Source organism: Aphidius gifuensis, linkage group LG5, assembly GCF_014905175.1.
Source record: "Aphidius gifuensis isolate YNYX2018 linkage group LG5, ASM1490517v1, whole genome shotgun sequence".
NCBI lineage: Eukaryota > Metazoa > Arthropoda > Insecta > Hymenoptera > Braconidae > Aphidius > Aphidius gifuensis.
In genome coordinates, this window is record NC_057792.1 from 16,829,725 (window position 1) to 16,855,218 (window position 25,494).

The 25,494-nt window shown below is 23.8% G+C and overlaps 3 protein-coding genes across 3 annotated transcripts; all 3 read left to right on the forward strand.

Annotated features, from left to right (window-relative positions):
* Positions 1–6,267: 6,267 nt before the first annotated feature.
* LOC122857960 (pro-resilin-like) lies at positions 6,268–8,242 on the forward strand (the record flags this gene model as incomplete). The annotated part of the gene is made up of 2 exons (XM_044160539.1): positions 6,268–6,297; positions 7,805–8,242. Coding segments are annotated over 2 exons (258 nt in total), but the record flags the coding sequence as incomplete, so codon positions are not given.
* Positions 8,243–13,050: 4,808 nt separating this feature from the next.
* On the forward strand, positions 13,051–16,009 carry LOC122857961 (probable serine/threonine-protein kinase clkA). Its single transcript, XM_044160540.1, has 6 exons — positions 13,051–13,208; positions 13,542–13,736; positions 14,904–15,039; positions 15,120–15,158; positions 15,273–15,443; positions 15,549–16,009. Exons 1-6 carry the CDS (start codon positions 13,188–13,190, stop codon positions 15,707–15,709), a joined length of 723 nt encoding a protein of 240 aa, XP_044016475.1. The 5' UTR covers positions 13,051–13,187; the 3' UTR covers positions 15,710–16,009.
* A 5,045-nt stretch (positions 16,010–21,054) lies between these two features.
* On the forward strand, positions 21,055–23,451 carry LOC122857962 (pro-resilin-like). The gene is made up of 4 exons (XM_044160541.1): positions 21,055–21,162; positions 21,390–21,758; positions 22,255–22,537; positions 23,263–23,451. Exons 1-4 carry the CDS (start codon positions 21,154–21,156, stop codon positions 23,415–23,417), a joined length of 816 nt encoding a protein of 271 aa, XP_044016476.1. The 5' UTR covers positions 21,055–21,153; the 3' UTR covers positions 23,418–23,451.
* Positions 23,452–25,494: the final 2,043 nt, after the last annotated feature.

The following is a 25,494-nucleotide window of genomic DNA, read 5'->3' on the forward strand; positions in this document are numbered from 1 at the left end:
ACTATATCTATCTATAAAAAACAAGTCTAGAAAATGTCATTTAGAATTGTCTTAAGTAAGAGAAGTAAGTTAGTTCAAGGAAAAACAATAATACGCTTGAAAAACTTATGAACCATTAATTTAATGTCTAGCATTTAATTGAGAAAAGTGTTATATATCGTACAAGTTTTATTATTATTTTAATTTGTAGATGATTTGACAAATAAGTTTTTGAAAAAAAAAGTAAATTTTATCAGTTAAAAAATACGTTAAAGAAAAAGATAGATATACTTATTTGTCACTTAATATATTGGGATATAAAGTCAGCTGATATACAATATATATATACAACAAAAATATAAGGGTAGATAAAAATAATAGAGGGAGAATTTGAGGTAGCTAAAGAAGAGACATCAACTATCATCTTGCTGACTTATCTTTCAGCTACTTTTTCATATATATATTTTACTTTTTTTTCCTCACTTTATTTATTTTTATTTTATTTTTCCTTTCTTTAAAACAACGTATGAAAAAAAAAAATAAAAATAAAGTTTATTACTCGAAAAGTCACTGGGATTTTTCTTTGCAATATAGAACCAATTCCAATATTTTATCATGACTTTGTTGACCGTCAATATAACAATATGTTATCATAAAAATTTACGCTTATTTATTATTATTATTATTTGTTTTTTTCTCAATACTAAATTTCTATATAAAATAATCAAACCACATTATTACATTTTTTTTATATCTAATAAAATGTTTTTTATGATCAATATGAAAATAATTATTAATATTATTTATTGTAATACTTGAATGAAATAGTAAAATAAATAAATAAATAAGTGTTGAATTAATGAAATATAAATATTCATTATAATTTAAATAAATATAGATTATATTAAATTTAATAATGTATGAAATTAATTTAATATTTTTATATATAATGAAAAATTAAATAATAATAATTATGTTATTAGTTGTTCAAATAAATGAGTATTACACAAGTATTAAATTGTATAAAATTGTTAAAATGCAAACGAAGTGAATTAATATCTGCATTTTAGAGTCGATAAAGTTCAGTTAAGTGTAGAAATATACGGCAGCCGTTTTCTGCTAACCTGGTTCAATCACGATAATGTGCTTACCAAGGCTGCCAAAGAAATAGCATTAGCCTACCGACTTTTTTTTCATCCCTTTTGCCTTTTTTTTTATTTTTATTCTTACTACCCCTCTTCTCTCACCATCAAGTCCATCACTTCTTCAAATATATACATACATTCACCTTCTCCTCTCATTTCTGGGCACACTTTATTCAAAAAAAAAATACAAAAAATAAAAAAGAATCCCTTTGGTTCACAATGCTCCCTTTGCCACCTGAATCCATCTGGAGTTCATTTCATGAAATCTACATTATGCAAATTAACTCAAAAAAAATATAAAAAATACCGGATAAAAGTCTAGATCCTCCACAAGACTCAAAGTGCCCTTTTTTTTTAATTTTTTTTTTAACCGTAAAATTGACTTAATATGTCTGACTATGTTACATTTATACTACTTGATACAGTAGAACTTGACATTTACCGACTTTATTGTACTATTATTATTTTATTAAAAACTAACTATAAATATTATTTAATTTATTTGTCGTGAGTTAATTTTTTGTTTAGTTAAAAAAAAATATAAAAAAATAAACATTTTATGTATAAATTTTTGTATATATTTAGCCACAGTCATTATGAGATAATCAGTTTGAAAGTGAGGGTAGAAAGATGTCCGGGGGATTAAAAGCCCATTAAGGTTGTGGTAAGTAACTCAGTGATATTTTTCGGTATCCTTTTTAGTATCCACAAATGAACTGGCACCTTTGCACACTTACCAACCCCTCTAGTTAATACAAGAAAAAAAAATAAATAAATATATGTATACATAAAGAGCTCACTTGGGGTGTAACACACTTGTTTCCACAAATAATCGTCGACCTGCGGCCACTCTAACCAAGTGAAAAATAAAAAGAAAAACAAAAAAAAAAATTAGAAATAAAAATCCATGGAATTAAAGAAAAAGATATACTTGACTGGTGGTTGGTTGGTTGGTTGGTTGGTTGGTCGAGGGTAGAAAAAATATATAAACATCAAAAAAAGGAGAAAAAAAAAAAGGTTAAAAGTGAGAGAAAAGTAACCGAGATTGTGCTGTTCATAGCAACATTTTGTACACTATATATGTGACGTTTGTTAAAGCTGGCCAAAACGTTTATTACACCATGGTGAATTAAACCGAAAAAGCTCAACATATGCACTGATCTTTGCTGTAAATTTTAGTTATAAAAATACGTAATAGTTACTGGAGTGATAAAAAAATAAATATATAAAAGATAAACAACATAAAAGTAAACATAAATATTCAAGCTGATAACAAGAATTTAAGTAGATGTATATTAAAAAAAATTAAATTAAATTCTGGTCAAAATCATAAAATACTCAGAGCTTAAATATCTAAAAAATACACGTCATAAAATATTATTTGTATATTTTATAAATATTATTTTTTAATTTATTAAAATAATTAAAAATAGCAATGAATTGAAAATATTAATTTTATAACAAGACTTTTAATGATATGAATAATTTTTTTGTGATAATAAAATTGAAGTTGATAGTTTGAAAATGAAAATGATAGATTTTGTGAATGACAATGAACTTGAGAGTAATAATGCTTGAGACTTAATATTATAGTCAAATGGCATACTCAATGTTCGTATGAAATAACACAAGTGAAACGAGGTCGAATTTGACATACACATACACATTTGTACACACACATATACACAAAGTATATTCTCTCTCAATTTAATGTTACGTTGTTATACTTGTTCAGTTTTGTTGAAAGTATCTTATATGGTTTTGTGACTGCAACACATGTGTAATATTGGCAACGTGTGTGTGACAGTTTTACTTTTACTACTATTGTCATATGGTCCTTGGGTATTCTCTTTTAAAAATCACATTTATTTATATGGCAAAAGATTTTTTAAACGAAAAAAATTTATTTTATTACTTATTGTAGAGAATATGAATTTTTTTTTTTTCATTTAATTTGATGGAAATTAATTTTTAAAAATAAAATTTATATTTTTAACTTGTATAATTGTAAATTAATTATTAAAAAAAATATATTGTTATTTATTTTTCTTTTTCAAAGTTTTGTTTGTTTTTTTTTTGAATTATTTTATCAAACATAATTTAATTTTTTTTTTTTTTTTTTTTTTGTAATATTATATGTATATAAAACTTTTCAACGACTCCTGAATTCACAAGTTTTTTTCTTTTATTTTTTTTAATGAAAATGAGATAAATGTACGGTATAGAAAATAATAAAAAACAAGTAATGGAACTAGAGGTTTATAAAGGATATGATCTTACCTGCAAGGCTGAAAAGATAACGAATAGAAAAAAAAAAGAGGAAAAAATATAGTAAAAAAAATTGCATCTCTTCCATGCAGCTTTTATTAGCGCATTAATGAAATAAGTCGACGGAGAAGTACGTTAATTGACTTGGATAAAAAAGCATAAAAAAATTATTCACAGACTTATAAAGCTAACAAAAAAAAAGGATACAAACCAGTAGAAAAATGAATGACGTTTCAGTATAAATTATAAGCACCACAGTATTTTTTTTTTTTTAATAATTCCTTTGTTTTTACACTCTCTAACTCGTTTTTTTTATTCATTCTTTATTTTTAAATGTTTATGAAAAGTTTAAAATTACAAAAGTTGGTTACTCAGAATAGCAAAAGCTTGAAAAAACCTTGCACTGAATTAATAATAAATAAAATAAAAAATTTTTAAAACTGGCACCATCAAGCTATCAAAAAAATAAATAAATAAATATGAAACAAGTTATAGATACCTACATGTATTTTAAATTAATTTTATCAAGAAAATAAATTCAAAATTATTCATTATTATAAATGAACTGTAAATAAATAAATAAAAAAATATAATAAAAGTGTAAAGAGCAACGATGAGTGCGAGAATAAATTATGAAAAGAAAAAAAAATTAAAAGTAATAACAAAAAACTACGAATTTACATGCACAGAACGCATTTTAACGGACACACTTGCATTCATTTCACTTGAAAAATAATTACAATTGCAAATAGAATAAGCAGGGTAAGATGTATAAATATTAATATATATAAAATAAGAGAAGTATATGTTTCCGGAGTTACGAAGATGGTTGAAGCCTTCACTTTAATCTCACTCTCAAAATTTAAACTGACTATAATCCTATCCCTTCTTTTTCATTTTTTTTTTTTTTTATTTCATCTTATTCTTTCACATTTTTCAACACACACGCACACATATCCTTATGAATTTTTAATTTAAAACCAAATAAACGATGAAAGAGAAATTTTTATTCTCCCACTTGAATATTATTTTATGTACATATTTTTGCGTTATTCCATCACATTTATTATTATTTTTAAACTTTCCGGCCCACAAAACAGTCAAACTTTATTTTCGAATCGAGTCGCTAAAAAAATCAGCAATTCGGAATGTTTATCGTTCATGTAAGTACACAAATAATTCAAAAATTTATCATTCAATAATTTAATTTTAATATATATTTTCCATTAACATACTTTATTATTTTTTTCTTCATTAAATATATATAAACAATAATTTTCTTATACTGATAATGATTATTATTGAATATTATATAATAATTTTATTGGTATAATAAAATTGTAATAATTATTACAAAATTTTTATGTAATTTAATGAGAGAAATAATATTTTTTGATAATAATATAATTTATACTGGTATAATTAAGAAAGAACAATTAAATTTGAATATAAACTTTATATAAAACTTTTAACAAACTTAAATAATCAAAATTAAACTTTATAAATTAATAATAATAATAATAATGATTATTATTATTTAAGTAAAAGTAATAATAAAAGACAATGTATTATTAAAATTATTAGTTGACAACGTGCTTGATGCTGATGACAGTGAATCAGCATGGCTTGGGTATACGTTCGCAGAATGTGACAACGTTGAAACAAGCTTCTAATCAAGCATTCACTAACGAACGCTTGCGGCCAACTCACCATCAACATTACACACATCAAATAAAATATATTAAAAAATTTTATAAAACAAAACCAAAATCAAAAATTAAATTAAATGAAATAGTTAAAACAATTTATGATGATAATAATTATCAAAGTAATTTTAGAAAAATTAAAATTAATGATATCATTGAAAAAAATATGTCAAAGTTGATTTTTTATAAAAATAGTATGAATGAAATTTTAGATGAACAAAAATTATCATCAAAGCTTGTACGTCATCATCATTATGGTGATAATAATTCAGTTTTATATAAAATTGGAATTTTTTATAATAATAAAAATATGTCAAGTATGAAAAAAACATACGAAAAGAACAAGACAAAATTAAATATCGATCGTATGACTCAGGTTTCACTTAAGAATGATATTAAGAGACTCGATAATATCCATCAAATATTCAAGAATAAAATACACAAGCGTTATCGTCGTCAATTAAAATTCATACCATTATCAAATGATAATAATAATAATAATAATTTACCAATATCAATATATCCAATATTTAATTTGAATGATAATAATTTATCGAAAAAATTTGATCCAATATTAATACGTAAAATATTAAATGTATTCAATGATAAACCTGTTTTTCATAATAATTATCATAGTATTAAACCTGGTGAATTTATTATTGCACCGACAAAATATATTGATAGTGTTAAATTAATACCAGGTGTATATGATTTTAATAAAAATAATTATAATCATGATGATGATGTTTCATATAAAAATATAAAAATTCAAGATATTGGTGAAAATAATAATTTTACAACTGGATTTGGTGAAAGTCAACGTACAACAGGTGAGAGTTTGGTTATTTTTTTTTTTTTTTAAACCATTTGGATTTTAAATATATATTTTTCCAATAATTATCAATATTGATATTGATTTTTTTTTTTTTATTAAATAATAATTAATTTATTTTTTAGGTTTTGAAGAAAAAAATGAAAAAAATTCATTTGGATTATTTGAAAATAGCAGTGTTGAAAATAAGGAATTTAATCAGTCAAATTTGGTGATTAATAATAAAGATATTAAATTAATAAATCCATTAAATATTACAAATAATTTATCATATATTGAAAATGAAAATAATGAATTAAATAGAACAGATAAAAAAGAAGTAAGATTGAAAATTCAACAGAAACATAATAATGGAAATAATAATCAAGTAAGTTTGAAAAAATATAATTTAATAAATAATAAGCTTTTAAATATTTTTATACATATTATCAAATATTGTTTTTATGAAAAATAACAAATATATAAATTAAATTAATTCATTTCCTTGCTAAAATATTAATGAAAATTCTAATTTAACCAAATGAAATTCAATTAAAATGTAACATCGATGTGAAATATATTTTTAAAAATCGATTGACATATTTTATTCATATAAACTTCAAAATTTACTGACATTATGAGAATAGAAAGCTCTGTAAATATCTCATTTAAATATTTCAATTCAATTTGTCATCACACAAAAGGTGTATTTTTGTTTCATTAATTATAAAATAGTTCATCACAAAATTAGCCCATTATGTAAAGAAAAAAAAATCAAATAAAAACATTCTATTTATTGTCCTAAAACAATATAAAATTAAAATATTTATAATCATCAAAAATTATACATAACAATTAAAACAAAAGAAAAAAAAAAAAAAAAAGAAAATTGCTGCTGGCTATTATATTGTTTCTAAAAAATTAGCATATGTAAACAATGAATTGAGTTAATTTATTCAAATCAATATACAGGTTTGTGTATTAGTATATTTGCGACAAAATGAAAAAGGGGTTAAAGTAGGGAGCATGTTAGTTGAACATTTAATTTACAATACCAAAAGCTTACGTGTTTTGGAGACGCGAAAAGGTGCGGGTAGCTTGCAAGACAACCAGTGTACAAATGACAAAGATAAAAACAGAGAAAAGTTAAAAGCAAGATAGAGAGATAAACAATAAATGAATATATATGTATATATAATAACAAAATCATGGTACTCTTGCTTGGCCACCCGTTGCAACATTGCACACCGACCCACTTAGCGTTATCCAACTTTGCTGATCCGACAAGAACATATGCGCGCCGGAACTGGCACGAAAGTCTGCCAGGAATTGTTCAATGGATCGCACTCTGCGCCACTTCTGTCCTCATCACGAAATAACCCCTCTTTTTTTTTTTTTTATCACCCCCCTTACTGTAAATTTTCAATCTTTTTGTATATATATTTTACATGAATCTTTTATTTTTATTTATTTTATTTTTTTTTTGTTTTAGAAACACCCTCTGGCTAACTACTTAATATTTTCCTTTTTATAATTTTATTTTCTTTTAAATTTTCTATTTTTTTTTTTTTCTATATTATTTTTCTCATTTTTCTTGAGATAACAAACATGCAATAACTAACACTTTTCTTGTGAAACTTGGACAAAAGCCCTCGAGTCTGATCATTAGTTTTCCAAAAAGTCAAACAAAGTCAAAAGAGTTGAAAAACTTTGAATCATTGAATCTATAAAATTTTAAAATTTAAAAATATAATATTAATAATCATTAACGTGGATTTTTTTCTTGTTTAAAAAATAATTATTTATTTATTTATTAAAATTTTTATTTATCTCGCAATATTAATAATAATATTTCAACAAAAAAATTAACAATTTAATTTATATTTTTGTTACAGAATAATAAAACAGTTAAATATACATTTGAATACAATGTCAATGATGATAAATCAAAAAATTTTTTTGGTCATCGTGAAAGTCGTAATGATGATATAACAATTGGTAACTATAATGTACGTTTACCCGACCGAGTACAGCATGTTAATTATCGCGTTGATGAAAATGGATATCAAGCATCTGTGACATACACCATGGACAATTTAAATACCCCCAAGATTAATCCGTGAGACAATTCGTTTTTTTTATTATTTATATACATACATAAACTTTAGTACCTTTTTTTATTTTTCGAGGGAAAGTAAATAGTAAAAAGAATAATAATAAAAAAAAGATAAAAGAAAAGTCTCCGAAGAAAATATATAAAACTAATGCATCAAAGATATATTATGGAATATATTTCATAATTTTGTTGTGAGAAATGAGGTCATACAAGTGTGTTTGATGTATTTTTTATCTGTTTAATATATATTTTATAAAAATGTATTTGTATATGTGTGTTGTATTTCGCAAATTTATATATTCGCAACAACAACATCCTTTATATTCAAGTACTTGATCATTAGACAAACATAATCGTTAAGATACTTGAAAAATAAAAAATAATAAAATATAAATTTTATAATAAAAAAAAAAAAAAAATATTCTACTATCCGTATTCTATGGATAAATTATTATTGAGTAATTTAAAATATTTATAAACAAAGTACTCAATAATAATTTATAAGGTAAGTAGTTATTATTAATTTTTTTTAATTTCTTTAAATTTTTTTTTAAGCAGATAAAAAGTGTTTGATGAGTACAGATCAGCTGATGTAGATCCATTTATCTGAGTTTACACACTTAATGCAGAAAGTAATATTATGAAACAACTTTGGTTATATTATATATTTACACATGCTCTTTTATTTTTTTATTACTCAGTCTATCAATTTGTTATATTTTTTTATTTGCCCCTTTCTCATCTTTATTTAACCCTTCTTTTTTACTTTGTATAACTAGAAAAATCAGTTAACAGATGTATCGCGTGCAAGGCATCCAAGTGGTCTTGGTTTGAGCGTCAGTCTACTGCCTTGCTATGTTTGCGTGCCCCATCATCACTCTCATCACCACCCATCTATCCACCCACACACACAAGTACAAACAATTATTTATTAATCTACAATACAATAAGGACCCTTTATGCAAATTTTATAAATGAAAAATTAACAAAAAAAAAATGTAAAATCAATTTCAATGTATTTCATTGACCCAGATAAATTTTTCATTAAACAATTAACCTATCAATCATTTTAAAAATTTATAAAGAGCTTTTTTTTTTTTTTAGAGCTTTATTTTTACTATTGTAATTTTTTTTTAATTAGATTTTTGTTTTTTTTTTTTTTTTCTCAACTGAATAGTAAATTGGATTTTGCTGCTGCTGTTGTTGTTGTTTTTCCTTTTTTTTTTTTGAATGTTTTTTGTTTATTATTTCAGATTATGTTGTAATTGTAAACCGGAAGTTGTGCAATTTTCAAAGCGCAAGAGGTTTTTGGACAAGTAAAAGTTTTAATGGACTGACACATTTTAGATACAGTTGTGTTTGTTCTTTGAGAAAACTTTATAATGCAGCACATTGTCTCGAGTCAAAATCGAACACATTTTAGGGGTGTTTTCACAAATACAAATATAACACACACACACATACATACATACGTATTTCAAAAAGTAAATAAAATTTATTGTATGAATATGAAAGAGAGTGATGGAATTCATTGTGTACAAATTGGATACTGGTTTATAATGGTTTATCGATTTATTCAGTCTATTTATGCGAATTCACGAGCATGATTTTTATCATTTATATAATACTAAATTGATATCAAAATCTATAACATGAATATTTGTGCTTGAAAAATAAAAAAAGCAGTTTTCTAAACTTGTTAAATATATGAAAAAAAGAAAAATGAAATTACTAAAATATTTTTTATGTCATCATGATTTGTATAAAATAATATTATCATTCAATATGATATTGTCAACTCAGGATAATCAAGTAAAAAAAAATAAAAAACAAAAAAAATAAAAAAATCATTTTTTATTACATCCGTATAAGAGAGTTATCCCAAGCCAAACGAAAAACCATTCAAAGGTCATCCCATCGTATATAGAAACGACAAAAGTTGGTGCTTGCGTGAGATATTTTTTTTTTTTATTTTATTTTTTATTTTTTACGAGGGTTGAAGTAAGGCAAAGTGAGATGGTAAAATAAGTATAGAATGTGAGAAGAAAGAGGTCATTCTAAAGAGAGGATTTGAGGTTAAAAAAAAAAAAGAGAAAGAAAGAAAAAAAGAAAGATAAAAAAAATATATAATATATATAAAGAAAGGGGAAGTTGCCAGTTAAGAGTTTCACTGAGGTCCTTGAAGTTGCGATAGTACTTGCAGGAAAAGCCTCACCCTCTTAACCCCCTTGAAACCTCTGTTTTCCTACTCAGTTGCAAGATTGTATCTTGGTGTATAGTCGAGAATAGTATATATAAGTACTATACGGTATGTGAAGAGGAAGACAAAACACCACAACCCTCTTCATTCCTCTAAACATTTACATATATGAATATAAACACACACACTACACACACAAAATATAAACTTTTCATTTTTATTTTTCCCTTTCTTTCTGGTGATGCGGTTTAACGCGACTTCCTGGACTTATTGTTGGCTGTTAAACCATTTGGATATATAGGGATGGTGATGTTAGAAATTCTTTTACTTTTGTATATTACACATACACCATCACCACTACGACCACCAACACTACCATTATTATCATCATCATCATCTATATGTATAAATTATCATACATTTAAGTAAAAATTATACAAGTTACATTTGCCACTAAACAATTTGATAAATCTACAATTTAAACACTTTGAAAATGAAGATTATATTATAATATGTGTATGTGTCATTTTCATTAATATATATATATATAAAGTGTATATACAACTGAAATAACAACTGTCTATTTAACAAACAAAGTAAAAGCCATAATCAAAGTACAAACTAAAGTGTTATCATTTATACAATTGTTTGGACTATCACCAACTATCACAAAACTATTATAATAATGATAATTGGTTATTTCAAAGTCGATCATGACTGGTACTAATCGTTTTACTAATTATATCGTATAACTCTTAACAAACTAGATCCATTTTTCTTTTTTAAATTTTATTATCTTAATTATTTTTTTTTTTTGTTAATGATTAATGTAATTGAACGATATCCATAAAATACGAAGACGAAACGTTTGAAAAGATTGTCTATTCGCGTATATTTAAATGAATTTTACTTTCACTGTTATTCTCGCTGATGATGATAATGATGATGATGATAATTGTGTTGGCAAGCAGTTGGTAGAAGGGGAAAGAAACCGATTAACTCGCTTGGTATCACCCTGGCTTATTTTTTTTTTTTTTGTTTGATTATTATCTCTCTCATTTTAAATTTGACGGTATTAACTTTTCTCTTGTACTAGTTTTAGAAGCAATTGGTTAAAGCGCATCATATTTTTTTTTTTCTCACACACCCACTGTTATATATACAAAATATGTTATATATATTTATTCATTGTGCTAGAATATATTGCTCAATATTTATTTCATAATTATTTTTAACAACAATCTCATCTTGCCAACTATGGTTATAATCTTGGTGACCGAGAAATAAAATCACACATGCCATTGTACACAAACACACACACACAATTAAATTATACGTAATAATAATTCACGAATTATTGTAAACGGAACGTGTGCCCATCAACTTGCATCACATATATATATATATTTTTTTTTTTTGTTTAAAAATATATATACAAAAGAACAGATTGAAAATGAAATTTAAAAAAAAAAAAATGATAACTCGTCACGGATATACAGCGAGTGACTTTGCATTAAAAATATATATTCATACAGATCTTGATAAAGGGGAATATATAAATCAAAAATGAATAAAAAAAAAGCAACAATAATAATGATAATAATAAAAATTGAATTGGGGTCGAGTGATGTCTCTCGTTATTCAAATGATTTAAATATGAGTATAAGACGCGTGTAAGTTTGGGGTTAATGCAAGTGTCAATCCAACTCCCCCATCATATGTACGTATAGTCTGTCTTTGAGGGTATGCCACAGGCAAATGTCCATAACTTGACATGTCTACATGTATAACAAGATGTGTGTATATACTGAGCTAATTAACACGGTGATCTCAAGACAAGAGTCTGGAGTTATATACATGTTTGTTGCATAAATTTATACAATGAAATATTGTGAATATAAGCTCAAAATAAATAAGATAATGATGAAGATGAATAACACGGTAGAAAAATAATAACAATAATTAATTTTAATTAATTAAATAAATATGGTTGAATGAAAAAAATTATTATAAATTTAATTTTGTTATAATGTATATGAAAAAAATTAATAAAGATAAAAAAAATATTTTATGATGATGATAATGAGAGTGAGAGTATAAATTAGATAAGTAAAAATGGAAAATATATATATTGAGATAGTAAAAGATAGAGATATGAGAAAAAAAAAAAAAACATAAAAAATCATAAAATGAGAGCAAATTTAATATAGAAGACGAGTTTAGAATATTGCAATTTTGATATCCCACGATGTGAGGTAACTAGCGCTTTCACTTGTTACTGTCTTAAGAGAATGAACGATATACATGAAGAAGATATATCTAAATAACAAAATGAGAGCAATAATAATACATGCGTAAATATTAACTATATGTATATTGTTTTTTTTTTTTCAACTTTTAAAATTACATGTGTGATGTGCACGCGTGTGAAACAATGAAATTAAATAAAGCGTAGGCTTTCCACACATTTGATCCCTTCTTTTACCACATCATTCCGGTATTTCGCTACAATTTGCAGATTTATTCTTATATATTTTTTTATTTTTTTTTTCGTTACAGCTCCTGCTGTTTTTATCCCACTCTAGTAAAATCATGATGTGTGTGAAATGTGTACGCGCACGTATTTTTTTTATTTTTATCTTTTTTTTTTGATCTTTTACCTGTCTAGATGTGATGTCTTGAAGACCTCCTCAACGCTACCACACAAACTCGTGCTAGTGTTGCGCTTCAAGTATAATAAAAATAAATAAGATGAAATAAAAAAAGAATAAGAGGGGCACAGGTTTGGGGTAGGGATCATACAATATAGACTGAGTATATATGTATGAGCGCACAAATAAACAGGAAACACAGTGTTACATTTATCATTGACTGCAGGTTCAATATAAAATCATCATCAAAATCTTGAGGATTTATTCTTTATTCAAACTTTTGTGTAAAGTGTTTGATATTACTTTGAAGTATGAATTTATTTGTGCGACAGGTAACTGCCGATTTTATTTATATTTTTATTAAATTTATATAAAAGAAATTTTATTTTTATTATCAAAAAAAAAAAAAATAATAAAAACTTTATTAAAAATAAATAATAGATAAAAAAATTGTTACAATTTTTTTTTAAATTATTTTTTTCTCTATACATGTGATAAACTGCAGTGTAAATAAAATGAATAAAAAAAAATTATCTGTGATCCGATTATTTATTAAATTTTCAAATAAAAAGATTTAGAAAAAAAAAAAAACTATTATTTAATATTAATTAAATTTTATATGAAATTTATATTTTATATATTTTTAAATTTGCTGTCTAATATAGATAACGCTGACGTTGATGATTAGTCTAGGGGTAGTTTATTGCGAGCCACCATTAAGTAGCCAGTATGGTGTACCAGAAAATTTGCCAGTAAGCAACAATCACGAACTTCAGGGAGGCGTTACAAATAGCTATGGTACACCACTTGGATCAGACCACCATCATCATGATGAGCAACAGGATTACATCGACAATCAGGTATATACAACCAACAACAAACTATTTCGACAGTTTCATTACTGTACAATCTCCACTGATGTTTTAACATTGTACATACTGCAAATATACATGCGCGCATATCAATGCATGTATATCAATCATTCGCGTTTGTATATTGATATTAATTTTGTATTTAAACGTGGTTTGATATCAACGATATTCAACATATGCAACGTGGTATATGTATACACGCAACGACTGAACGACTGACAAACAAACTATCCAGGGAATATCGATAATTACTTTATGCAATCGGTTATTGATGATATTAACGAGATATGTATTATTTATGAGTTATCATTTTAATGCTAAATAATTTATATTGAAAATTAATTTGCTGAATATAATTTAATTTGATGTTTAATTTCTCCAAGTAGCTAAAATTTTATTTAATTAATTTATCAATTATATTATTGGGGGAAAAAAAATACAGCATTAGTAGATTAAAAAATAAAAAAATTGTTTTGTTTTTTTTTTCTTTTCGAGAAGGGTATTTTTTTACGAGACAAAATAACAGTTTAAAATTATTTTTTATTTTTCATTATTCTACAGAATGTCAACGATAATAATCGTTAATATTATTAGAGTTTAGATTTTTTTTTTTTTTTTTTAAATTTCATTTTGACTTTGTAGTTTTTTGTAGATGGTTTTTTTTTTTTCTAGTAGAATAGAGTTGTATGTAATATTTAGATGTATATATACTATGGGAAATGGGTTTTTTTTATTTTTTTTTATTTTAAAATAGTTAGTAGTAACAATGATTCGTAACATTAGCAGTCACGACTGCAAGCCTCCCCAATGGCAATAACAAGCGATGATCGTTAAAGCTTAATCGCTTGAAATCTCGCCTGAGAAAAAAAAATAAAATAAAAACAATAATGTTAAAATCACAATCTCCCCATCAAGCGATGTGCACAAAACACACAACGGTAAAAGAAAAAAAAAAAAAAAAAAGAAAATTAAGTGGAGCAGAACTAAGAATAAAAACGCAGATAAAAAAAAAAAAATAAAAATCTTGGAGGGTAAAATCAATGCTCACTTTGTATTCTTCTCACAAAAGTTTAGAAAATCTTGACTAAAAAAAAACCATTTAAAAAATGTATTCTTGTAAATTTATTTATATTATTATCGTACTCTAAATTTCAGCCAAAATCCTACGAATTTGGATATGCTGTTAAGGATTCAGCAACTGGAAATGATTTTGGAAGAAGTGAGACAAGTGATGGTGAAACTGTACGTGGTGAATATCGTGTTCAACTTCCTGATGGAAGAACACAAATTGGTAAGCAATTTACTTTTTTTTTTTTTAAATAAAATCATTAATACAATAATTTAAAATTAATTTTATAATTTTTTACTCAGTAACATACACCGCAGACTGGCGAACAGGTTTTCATGCTGGTAAATTATAAAACAAATTGAAACATAAATAAATAAATAAATTATATCCAACTTAAATTATATTGAATTTTAAATTAATTATATATCTTTTTTTTTTTTTAATAATGATAAAAGATGTTCGATACGAAGGAGAAGCAGTTTATCCAGATCAATATAACAACAACAATGGATACAACAACAATGGCTACAACAATAATAATGGCTACAATAACAACAATGGCTACAACAACAACAACGGATATAACAATAATTATAATAATAACAATGGTTATAATTACAATCAAGGTAAATTAATAAATAAAATTAATTTTAAAAATGAAATTAATATCTTTTGAGTGGAACAATTTAAATTGCATTGATATATATTTTTAAAAAAAAATTATATTTCAGGCAATTATAATAATTATCAAGGAAACAATGGTAATTACAACAACAACAACAATAACAACTACCAGTATCAAAGTAATTCAGACAACTATAATAATGGCTATGGAAGTTCCAACACGTATTCAACACCCAGACCAACCTATGGTACCCCAGACTTCCACTGAATTATTCATTATTAAACAAATACATCCACTTAATGTTTTTATTATTTTTTATTTCTTGGAAATTTTTAATTAACTAAACAAAAAATAATATATATTATTTGACTCAAGTTAATAGTTTTTATAATATACATATATTTTAATGGAGGTTTTAAGGAGGGCCAATATGTGTTTTTATTTTAATTTTAATTTTTTTCTTCTGTAATCTTGGCAATTTACTTTGAGTACTTTATTTTGTACTTGTACTGTATATAATTTAATTATCTTAGGATTAAAAAGTACTCAAGGTGTGGCAAAAGCTTGGGGCTCATAGTAATTTTACAAATTAGTATGTACAGTTAATATATATGTAATAATTTTTTTAATAAAATAAACATGAAAAAAAATTAATAACTATGATTTATATGTTTACTTATTTATATATTTAAAAAAAAAAAAATTATATAATTGTTAATTGGTCTGATGGTTCAAGTATATATATCAATCTAAATTTGAGTATTTTTATTTGATCGTTAAAGTTGCAATAAAAAATAAATAAAAACAATAAACATCATCATAAAAAAAAGAAATTAAAAAATAATTTATATAAAAGTTTTGTTAATGAAAATAGTTATATATATAGTTATAAAATTAAGTGTTTTTGAAAAGTTGAATTTAAGCAAGTTTGCTGAATGGTGTATATTATATTTAGTATATATAATATTTTCTATGAAGCATGTTGAAGGTATTAGAAATGCCGAGTAGCAAACTCTCTGGGTTTCGATCTCCTTTGGGTATTACGGGTGCTATAGCGTATCACATAAACGGTGACATTTTCATCTTTCTCTATGTTTAAGTCTTGCTCTCTTTTCTAACAGCACGAATGCAATTTATTGGCCGTCTGGAAAACCGTATAATATCCCTCTAGTCGTAATACAACTGACCAAGGTAACTATGCAAGCGTGCAAAGGGTCACTAAAATTTCAATATCAAGATTCAAACTTTAAACTGTATATGTACCACAAAAATTAAATAATTTATATATTAATTTAATCAAGAAAAATTGTATTATTTTTTATATACTTAAAATAAATCAATAAAGCTATTTTTATTTTGTATTTTTTATTTTTTTTTATTTTAAATCAAATTTATTTATTTATTTGCTAATATTATAACAAATAAAAAATTTATACTGTGTTCTGATGTGTATTTCACGCTTTTCTTTATTCGTAAAAAATTTTATCTGACAATGTAAAATTGCAATTTTATATTCATGAGATGTTTCACGTCAATTTTCAATGCGAGATTTGGACGAGTCGTCTCGTTTCCAATTGTAAAATGTTCATATGTTTCTTTTTTTTTTTTTACTTCTATTTTCAATTTTACAATATAATGTGATATAAATAAAATATTCTCTTTCAATTTTACTGATGGTTTTGAATTTTTAAGTTGAATTAAAATCGATAGATAAAAAAAAAGAGATTAGCAATTGTTTGAAAATTTAGAGATAAATAATTTTGAGTTAAATAGACAAGTTGAATAATCTTTTGATAATTATGATAATTATTAATTGCATGATTTAGTTAGATCAACATCTCGGTATATATATTTTTTATTGATGGTAGTTTCATCAATCGGTATTTCGTGATATCCATTTAATAGAAAATTAGTAACATTTGCGTGAACTAAATTCAACTCACGATTACTTGATAAATTTTTGTTCTTTTGAGGTTTAAAAATTAAATGATGTATTATAAATTCACGAGATAACCATAATAATTATTGATTTAACTATTAATTTTATTATTCAAAAATTTATATTACTTTTGTCTGATAAATTATTATTTTTATTATTTTTATTACAACATTTAATTTTACAGACTCTACAAATTTAAAAAAAAAAAATATATCAATAGTTTATTGAATTTATGTAGCTCATTGAATACAAAAAAAAAATGAAAATAAAATTCAAGAATTTAATTTAAAATAAATTTTACAATATCAAATTTCTTTTGCTTTTTTTTTTACATTTGAATTTTTTTATTTTTCATATTGAAAAAAAATGTTAAAATAAAAAATAAATTATATTCTATTTAAATTTTTTATTCAACTGTTAATTAATTATTTTTTTTAAATGAAAAAATTATTTATTAAAATTGCCAATTTAACGGAAAAGAAAATTATATTATAAAGTAAATGCAAATAGCAAAAAAAAAAAATATATATATTTATGTCAGAATCAACTCTATGCATTACGCGGTTCGTTACGGTTTTAAAAACCTGCAAATTACATCTGTATACAATTTTATGTGGTTCTTTGAAGTATCAGAATAAACACAGAAATGAAAAAAAAAAAAAAATTAATTTGATTCCTTGATGTACATGCGTAATATGAAAAATAAAAAAAAAACTCGGAAATCAACGTAAAGTGAATACACATCAGGTAGAAAATAAAATTTAAAAAAAAATAAAAAAATCCTATACGTGCTTCTGAAATGTGTGTTTACAGTCAAAGTAAATTCAAAGATACATACTCAATTGAGGTGAGAAAATTACGAGAGGTCGGTTGACAAGTATTTACTTGGTTTTCCATATATAAATTAAATTTACTCTTCTTAATAAGATTGAACAACATTTAGAAAAAAAAATATAATTAAATAAACTTGCATACTTCAAAGTAAATAATAATAAAAAAAACAGGAATTCATTAATAATATTTTCCACAATATAAATAATGTAACAAAGTGCAAATTAATTAATAACACATGAAAAGATAAATACCAAAAGCAACAAAGGAAAATATTTCAAAATTAATTGTTGATTAATTAATAAATTCTTGCTTCACATATATATAGCTTATAAATAATCTGACTTTTGATATTAACCGATGAGATACTGAAGAGTGAAGACGAACCACAATTTAATCAAAAGCTTGAATTTCTTGCTTAAACCACAATTTAACATCCAATTAAAAATAACCAATGAGCATAAAAGGTAATATTATAAAAATATATGAAAACCAAAAAAGAAAAATACATTTTTTATAATGCATATAGAAAATGAAAATTTTTTTTGCAAATGATGCAGCATTGATGTTGTATGTTTGCTAGTTTGCGGCCAATTATTTTACTGCGTGAATAGTACGTTATGGTTTTAATGAGAAATAAAAAATACATCAAGTTTTAAATAAATAAATTAAGAATAAAAAGAAATTTTTTTTATACTATTAAATTAAGCACGAAGATCCAGCTTGGTGTATCACTGGTGTATATTTTTCTTTTCGTTTTTTCTCTCATTTATTATCTATTTTAGTAACAATGAAGCTCAAAAATATATACACTATAATACTATCATTATAAACACGTATGTATAAACGCATATTTATTTTATTTTTTTTTATATGAAAGTATAATATTAAAGAGTTAAATTTACCATTAGACTTCCAAATGAATGCTAAAAACTCATGAAAGAAATATATACATGAACAAATGTGAGAACAACGACTAATGTTTTCTATGCAAACACGAGAACATTTGTAAAGGCGAGAAGAGCAACCACAGTTAAATTTACAAAGTAATGCACCATCATCATTTGAGTTTTCAAAGTTGCTTTTAATCAAACTCGATTAATTCATTAACTTATTTGTCAACTTTATTAACTATTTTTTAAATAATTCCTATGAAAAGTTAAATAACTTTTTCTATAGTGCGCTTTCAATCTAATTTAATTATTCGAAAAATAATCTTACAACATCTTCAATTCGAAAAATTATTTCAGGCAGACATCGAAAGTTGCACCGAAAATTGCCTATTCATTTATATCAAAATTTAATTTTTAAACCATAAATACAAGTTTGAATTTTTTTTTTAAAAAGATAAACTATTATTTTGTACACATAAATAATTGAAAAAAAAAAATTTCTATCTAAGCAATCGTGCAATTACAGCACGATCTAGTTATGATGAATTCAGTACTCGCTTTAGAATTCCAATAATGAAGCTAGAACGCGTGGGATAAGGATGAACCAATGATGAAAAAAATATATACTACAAAAAAAAATGGTTAAGCAAAAAAAAATATAGGATATAAAAAAAACTACTAAAGTGTAAGAGCAAGGAGGTTAAATCATCTCATCTGATGGAGCACAGCTGGCTGATAGGAAAATATTATATATAGATATTTTACGTAACTCGGATCTCCAGAATGATCCAACAGAATCCTATTGATTTTTTTTTCTCACTCTCATCATCAATTTGAAAAATAAAAAAAAAAAAAAAATATAAAATTACGCTTCTTATATTTGTTTATATATATTATTTTATAAATTTTTTCTTTTCAATTTTGCAAATGATAATTATTTTTAAATTGTTTATGTATATTTTTTTTATATTTACAACTAATTGATATCGTGCATGATAATTTTATTTTTCTACATTCTTAATTGATAATTATTTAATGAAAAAAAAATTAATTAACCCACACCAAGGTCATGTCCTTCTTGTACATAAATTTGCTATTAATTTGTTGCGTTAAAATGGAAAAATTTTTTAATTACTTGAAAATTTGTCAGGGTATAATTGAAATGATTGAAAGTAGTGAAAATAATTAATTAACCACACTGCTAATTAAACGCAAGTTAATTACAAACGACTTGAATATTGACGGTAAATAATTTAAATGATACACAGGAAAAAAAGTTTGGTCATTTGAGAATTGAAATAAAATAGATAAATTTTTTTAAACTTACCAATGCTGCAATTGATGATTGGCTCTCATATAATCTGCAACAAAAATTAAAATTTTTTATAAATTAGTTGAAAATAAAATACAGTTTGATTTATTTGTATTTTTCAATTTTTCTTGATTAAATTTTTCATAAATTTATCAAGATTAATTGTTGATTATTGATAATTAAATTTTGCACAATTATTACGACATAATATGAAGGTAATTTATTCCAATTATCTGTTACATATAAACATCATTGAATAATAATAAAAAAATATATAAAATTGAAAAATAATAAGGTGCAGTTAAATTTGCGTGATAGGTGGTAGCAAATAAAATAAATTCAAAGATTCCAGCATCATCATGCACGTACACCTCTCAATCAATTAAAAATGATGATGAAAATTAAACGTTTTCATAGTCAATTATTGAACGTGGCTGTTATTATAAAAATAAAAAAAAAAAAACAAAATGTATATATATTAACACACAGATGATTTAAACAAGTGAAGGGAATAATATTATCATAACACAGCACGTACACCCACAAATTGATGATAATAAATATCTTAAAAATAATATAATTTTTCAATATATAATTTACTATCACGAATGTTATTAATTTGATTGACTTAAAGTGTTTATAAAATTGTAACAAAGAGAAGAGCCAACAAGGTATATAAACATCAGTTGAATTTTATTATTTTCAGTTTATCTTGACTCTTTGATATCAAGTCAATATGATAGAGGTTTGTATATCAATTAAAAAAAATTTTATTTTACAAAACTAATATAATCATTTATTTTTATAATAATAATAATCAATAATTTGTGTGTCAAGTAAATAAATTATTTGTCATTGTTTAATTTTGTGAAATTAATTTTTAATAATTTCAAGTGAATAAATGTGTATCTAATTATTGTTAAAATTAATTTTAAAAAGCTAATATATATATTTTTTTTTCTAATATTTAAGGAAATTTTTTTTTTACTGGCATTATGGTGTACCATGAGTACCAGTGTGATAGGTGGTCTATTGCCAGAAGCTGTAAACAACGGATATCAATACAATAGACCAACTGGTTCAGTACTTGATACGACTAGAAGTACTGATGCCTATAATTCAAATGGTAGATTTATAAAACCAGTTAATGGTTTTGATTTTGGTAGTCGTTCATCCAATATAAATTCTATACCTGGTTATGGTGGTATTGGATATAACACAAGAACAAGTTCATATCCTAGATCAAATATTTTCAACAATGGGCTTGATTATCCAGCTCCAGGCACTCCTGGATATAATGCTGATCAATATCGTAGATATTACAACGATGAAAATAATGCTGTAAGTTTATTTTTTTATATATATTTATTTAAAAGCATCTATTGATATTGTTTAATTTTATATATATTTTTTTAAAAAAATGCATATATTTAAATTGATGCAAAATTATTTAAAATGTAAAAGACATCATTTGATAAAATGAATATTGACGATATGTTTATTCATGCGTATATCGTGTTACCACTGAACTGTGATAATAATTTGATCATTCAACAAATCGTATCAACAATAATGCTAGATGATAAATTATCAAACATGAAATATCAGTTGATGTATATATTTTTTATTTTTGAAAATTTTGAATAGGTTGATGACAGTGAATTTTTATTTCATATATATATTCAATGTGCATCACGATTGTACTATTATTTTTTCACAGATATCATGTGTAAATTTATTTCACTTGTACATATGAAAAATTGTATTTATTTATTATTCTATTTTATTAATGCGGATTTTGTGTTTTTGTTATTTTTATTTTTGTTTAACTTTACAGCCACGTCCGTATAGTTTTCAATATGAGGTGCGAGATCCTCCGAGTGGTAACGATTATGGCCAACAGGAGAGTAGTGATGGCAATGTTGTACGTGGTGAATATCGAGTACTTTTGCCGGATACAAGAACACAAGTTGTTACGTATACAGCAGATGATGTGAATGGTTACAATGCGGATGTACGATATGAAGGACAACCGCAATATCAAAGACCACCTGGTTATCAATTCAATGGACTAGACGGTGGCTATTATAAACCTGGTTTTGGACCTGCTGCTTATCAAGGTCATTACAATATTTATTAATATTTTCATTTATTGTTTTTTTGTTCTATTATTTTTACTCTTTGTTTTTGTTATTTTTATTTTAAAAATTTAATATTTCAAAATATTCCTCTCCATCTGTCATGTATATATATTTATTATTTTTTTTTTTTTTCGAAATATTAAAACTTCAGATTGATTAAAAATTTTAATTTCTAAAATTTTAATTATCATAAAATATGCTTAATATTTTTTATATTTAAATTAAATTTTAATGGTAGAGATATACATTTAATAGATTTAAAATTTTTTCCTTTTATGTATTTTTTTTTTTTTTACAAGTAGTATAATTTTGTTTACGTCAGGCAAATTAAATTGACAATTTTCATTAACGTTTACTACGAGTATGCAGAATAGAAAAAAAAAAAAAAAATACTATAAGTCACCCGATAAATATAAAACTGAATTTTTTTTTTTTTATTGTAATAAAATCTTCCAATTAAAAATTCTAAAAAAAAAACTAAAATTACATATAGAAATTTTTTCGATTATTAAATTTGAAATAAATAAAAAAATAATAACAATCAGTTGAAAATATATGCAGAAAAATAATATGAAATAATTTTGTATTTCGATGTAAATATATTGATATCTAAAATAAGATTTGAAATATATATAGTCAGGTAAGTATGTTGCATTACAAGTTCTTCTTCATAAATATAAATGCGATTTTATATGGTTTGACAGGTCGTGTTGGCTACAACGTACAACCAGGTGTTGGTGGGTATAATACAAATGTCAATGGCATCTTCCGCAATACAAGTGGCAATGATAACGGTGTAGGCGTTATTCCATCTAATCAATATCTACCACCAACAACCACCACAACTTATGGCAAATGATTGCCCCTCAATTTTAAACCCAACACAACTGCAAATATTTTTTATTTTGTTATTCAACTCCACGCATCTTTATCTACAATAATAATTATACATATATCTATAAAAAACATCTTTTAAATAATATTGAAAAAGAAAAAAAAAAAAATATTAAAATACAAACATTGATTAAATAATTAACAAATTATAAATGAAAAAAATATATTCTCACAAAAAAAAAAAAAAAAATTTATATTTAATTATGAATTTTTTAAATTATGTGAATATTTTTAATTAAATTTTATTTACAAAAATTTTTTTTTATTAATAGATTTTATTGTAGATGTATAATTAATTTTTAATTATTATGTCGATGAAAATAAAAGAAAAAAAAAAATGAATAATTTTGTTTATTTAATTTTAATTGTTAGTTTTAAAAATGTTTATTTAAATGAAAATATATTATTTATAAATAAATAAAAATTGATTAATTTGACGGATGGGATAATTGTAACTGTTCTACTAATTGTACAAGACGAGTTATGTCTAGAAAGCCAACACATAGCCAATGCCATCATTCCTTAAAGTTAATACATATATATGTGCAAGAGAGTACGCTAATCGTGCTCGTGATAAGCCATTGCATAACAATGAAACTGTATATACATATGACTTAATGGGAATATTCCCAGACTAGCTATTTAACAAAGCACCTGTGATGACTCTCTAGACGATGTGCAGATGTCGTTCTCGGCTTTTGCCAATCTAATAACTTTCATGATTTCTTGATTTATAATTTTATAGTAACTTTGTACATTTTATAATATATCTTAAATAAACTTGTTTGTTAATTTATTCATGTACAATATTATCACTATCAAGAGACCAACTAACAATAATTTATATATTTAATTTTTTTTTTTTTTTAAATTAAATTAATTGGAATAAAAAAAAAAAAGTATATATGTATATAATTCTAATTTAAATTTATGGCTCATGTAATTGGATAATTAATTGTGAATTGAGTTATCAAAATACATTTTCAACTTATTATTTAGAAAATTATAATTTTAATAATTTTTTTCTGTTTTTATATTTATTATTTGTCAGTGATTAATCAGGACAAGTTTATTGCATTTTGTAAATTTTTATTTTGACATTAATGCATTGCAAGAAGTAACAAGACTTGTCAAATGACTGTAATTTGTATGAAAGGACTGATAACCCACTTTTTGTAGTTCAAACTTTAACGAGCCATCAGGAAATATATTCACAAAATAAAAACTAACATTTGATTTTTATTTCATGACTAATTTTAAAGAAAATATTTTTATTATTTTTATATTTTAATATTTGACAAGTTGAATATAACATTATTTCATAGGTTTGTTAGTTGATATCAACGTGCATTAAACATCTCTTAATCATTTTTCATATTTTTAATAAGAAAAAAAGAGAAAAAAAAATTATGAAATAAAATATTACATACACAATTCATATGTGTTTATTACAACGAAAATTTCTTATCATTATGGAGCAGTTTGTTGGACAGGCAAATTTATATTATACCCGTGTGAATAATCCCAACTTGATTATTATCAACTTAATATTATAAATGCGTACATTACACGAGAGCTAAGAATTTCAATGAAAAAATTTAAATAAAAAATTTATTTTCTTATTTTTCGGTATATACAAATCAATACTAAATAAATATTTGCCAAGTAATTTTAAAACTGATTATTTTCAAGATGATATGAAAACACGAGAATTTATTTTCGATGAATGAAATGTGAGGTATTTTAAAATTGAAAAAAAGATAAAATGCTAAAAAATAATAATAAAATAACACAGACTGAAATTGTTTCATTGTTTAGTCGGTTGAATGAAAAATAAAATAACTAAATTCAACATATATCAACAAAATGATAATAAAATAAATTTAAAAACAAAAAAAAATAAAATAATAAATGTATATTATATATATGAAAATTGTTTGGAAAAATGCCAAAAGGGGTAATATTTCGATACGTTTGAACGATGCAGTCTATTGTCACAATGATTATATATATATTTTTTTTTATCAGTTAATTTTTATACT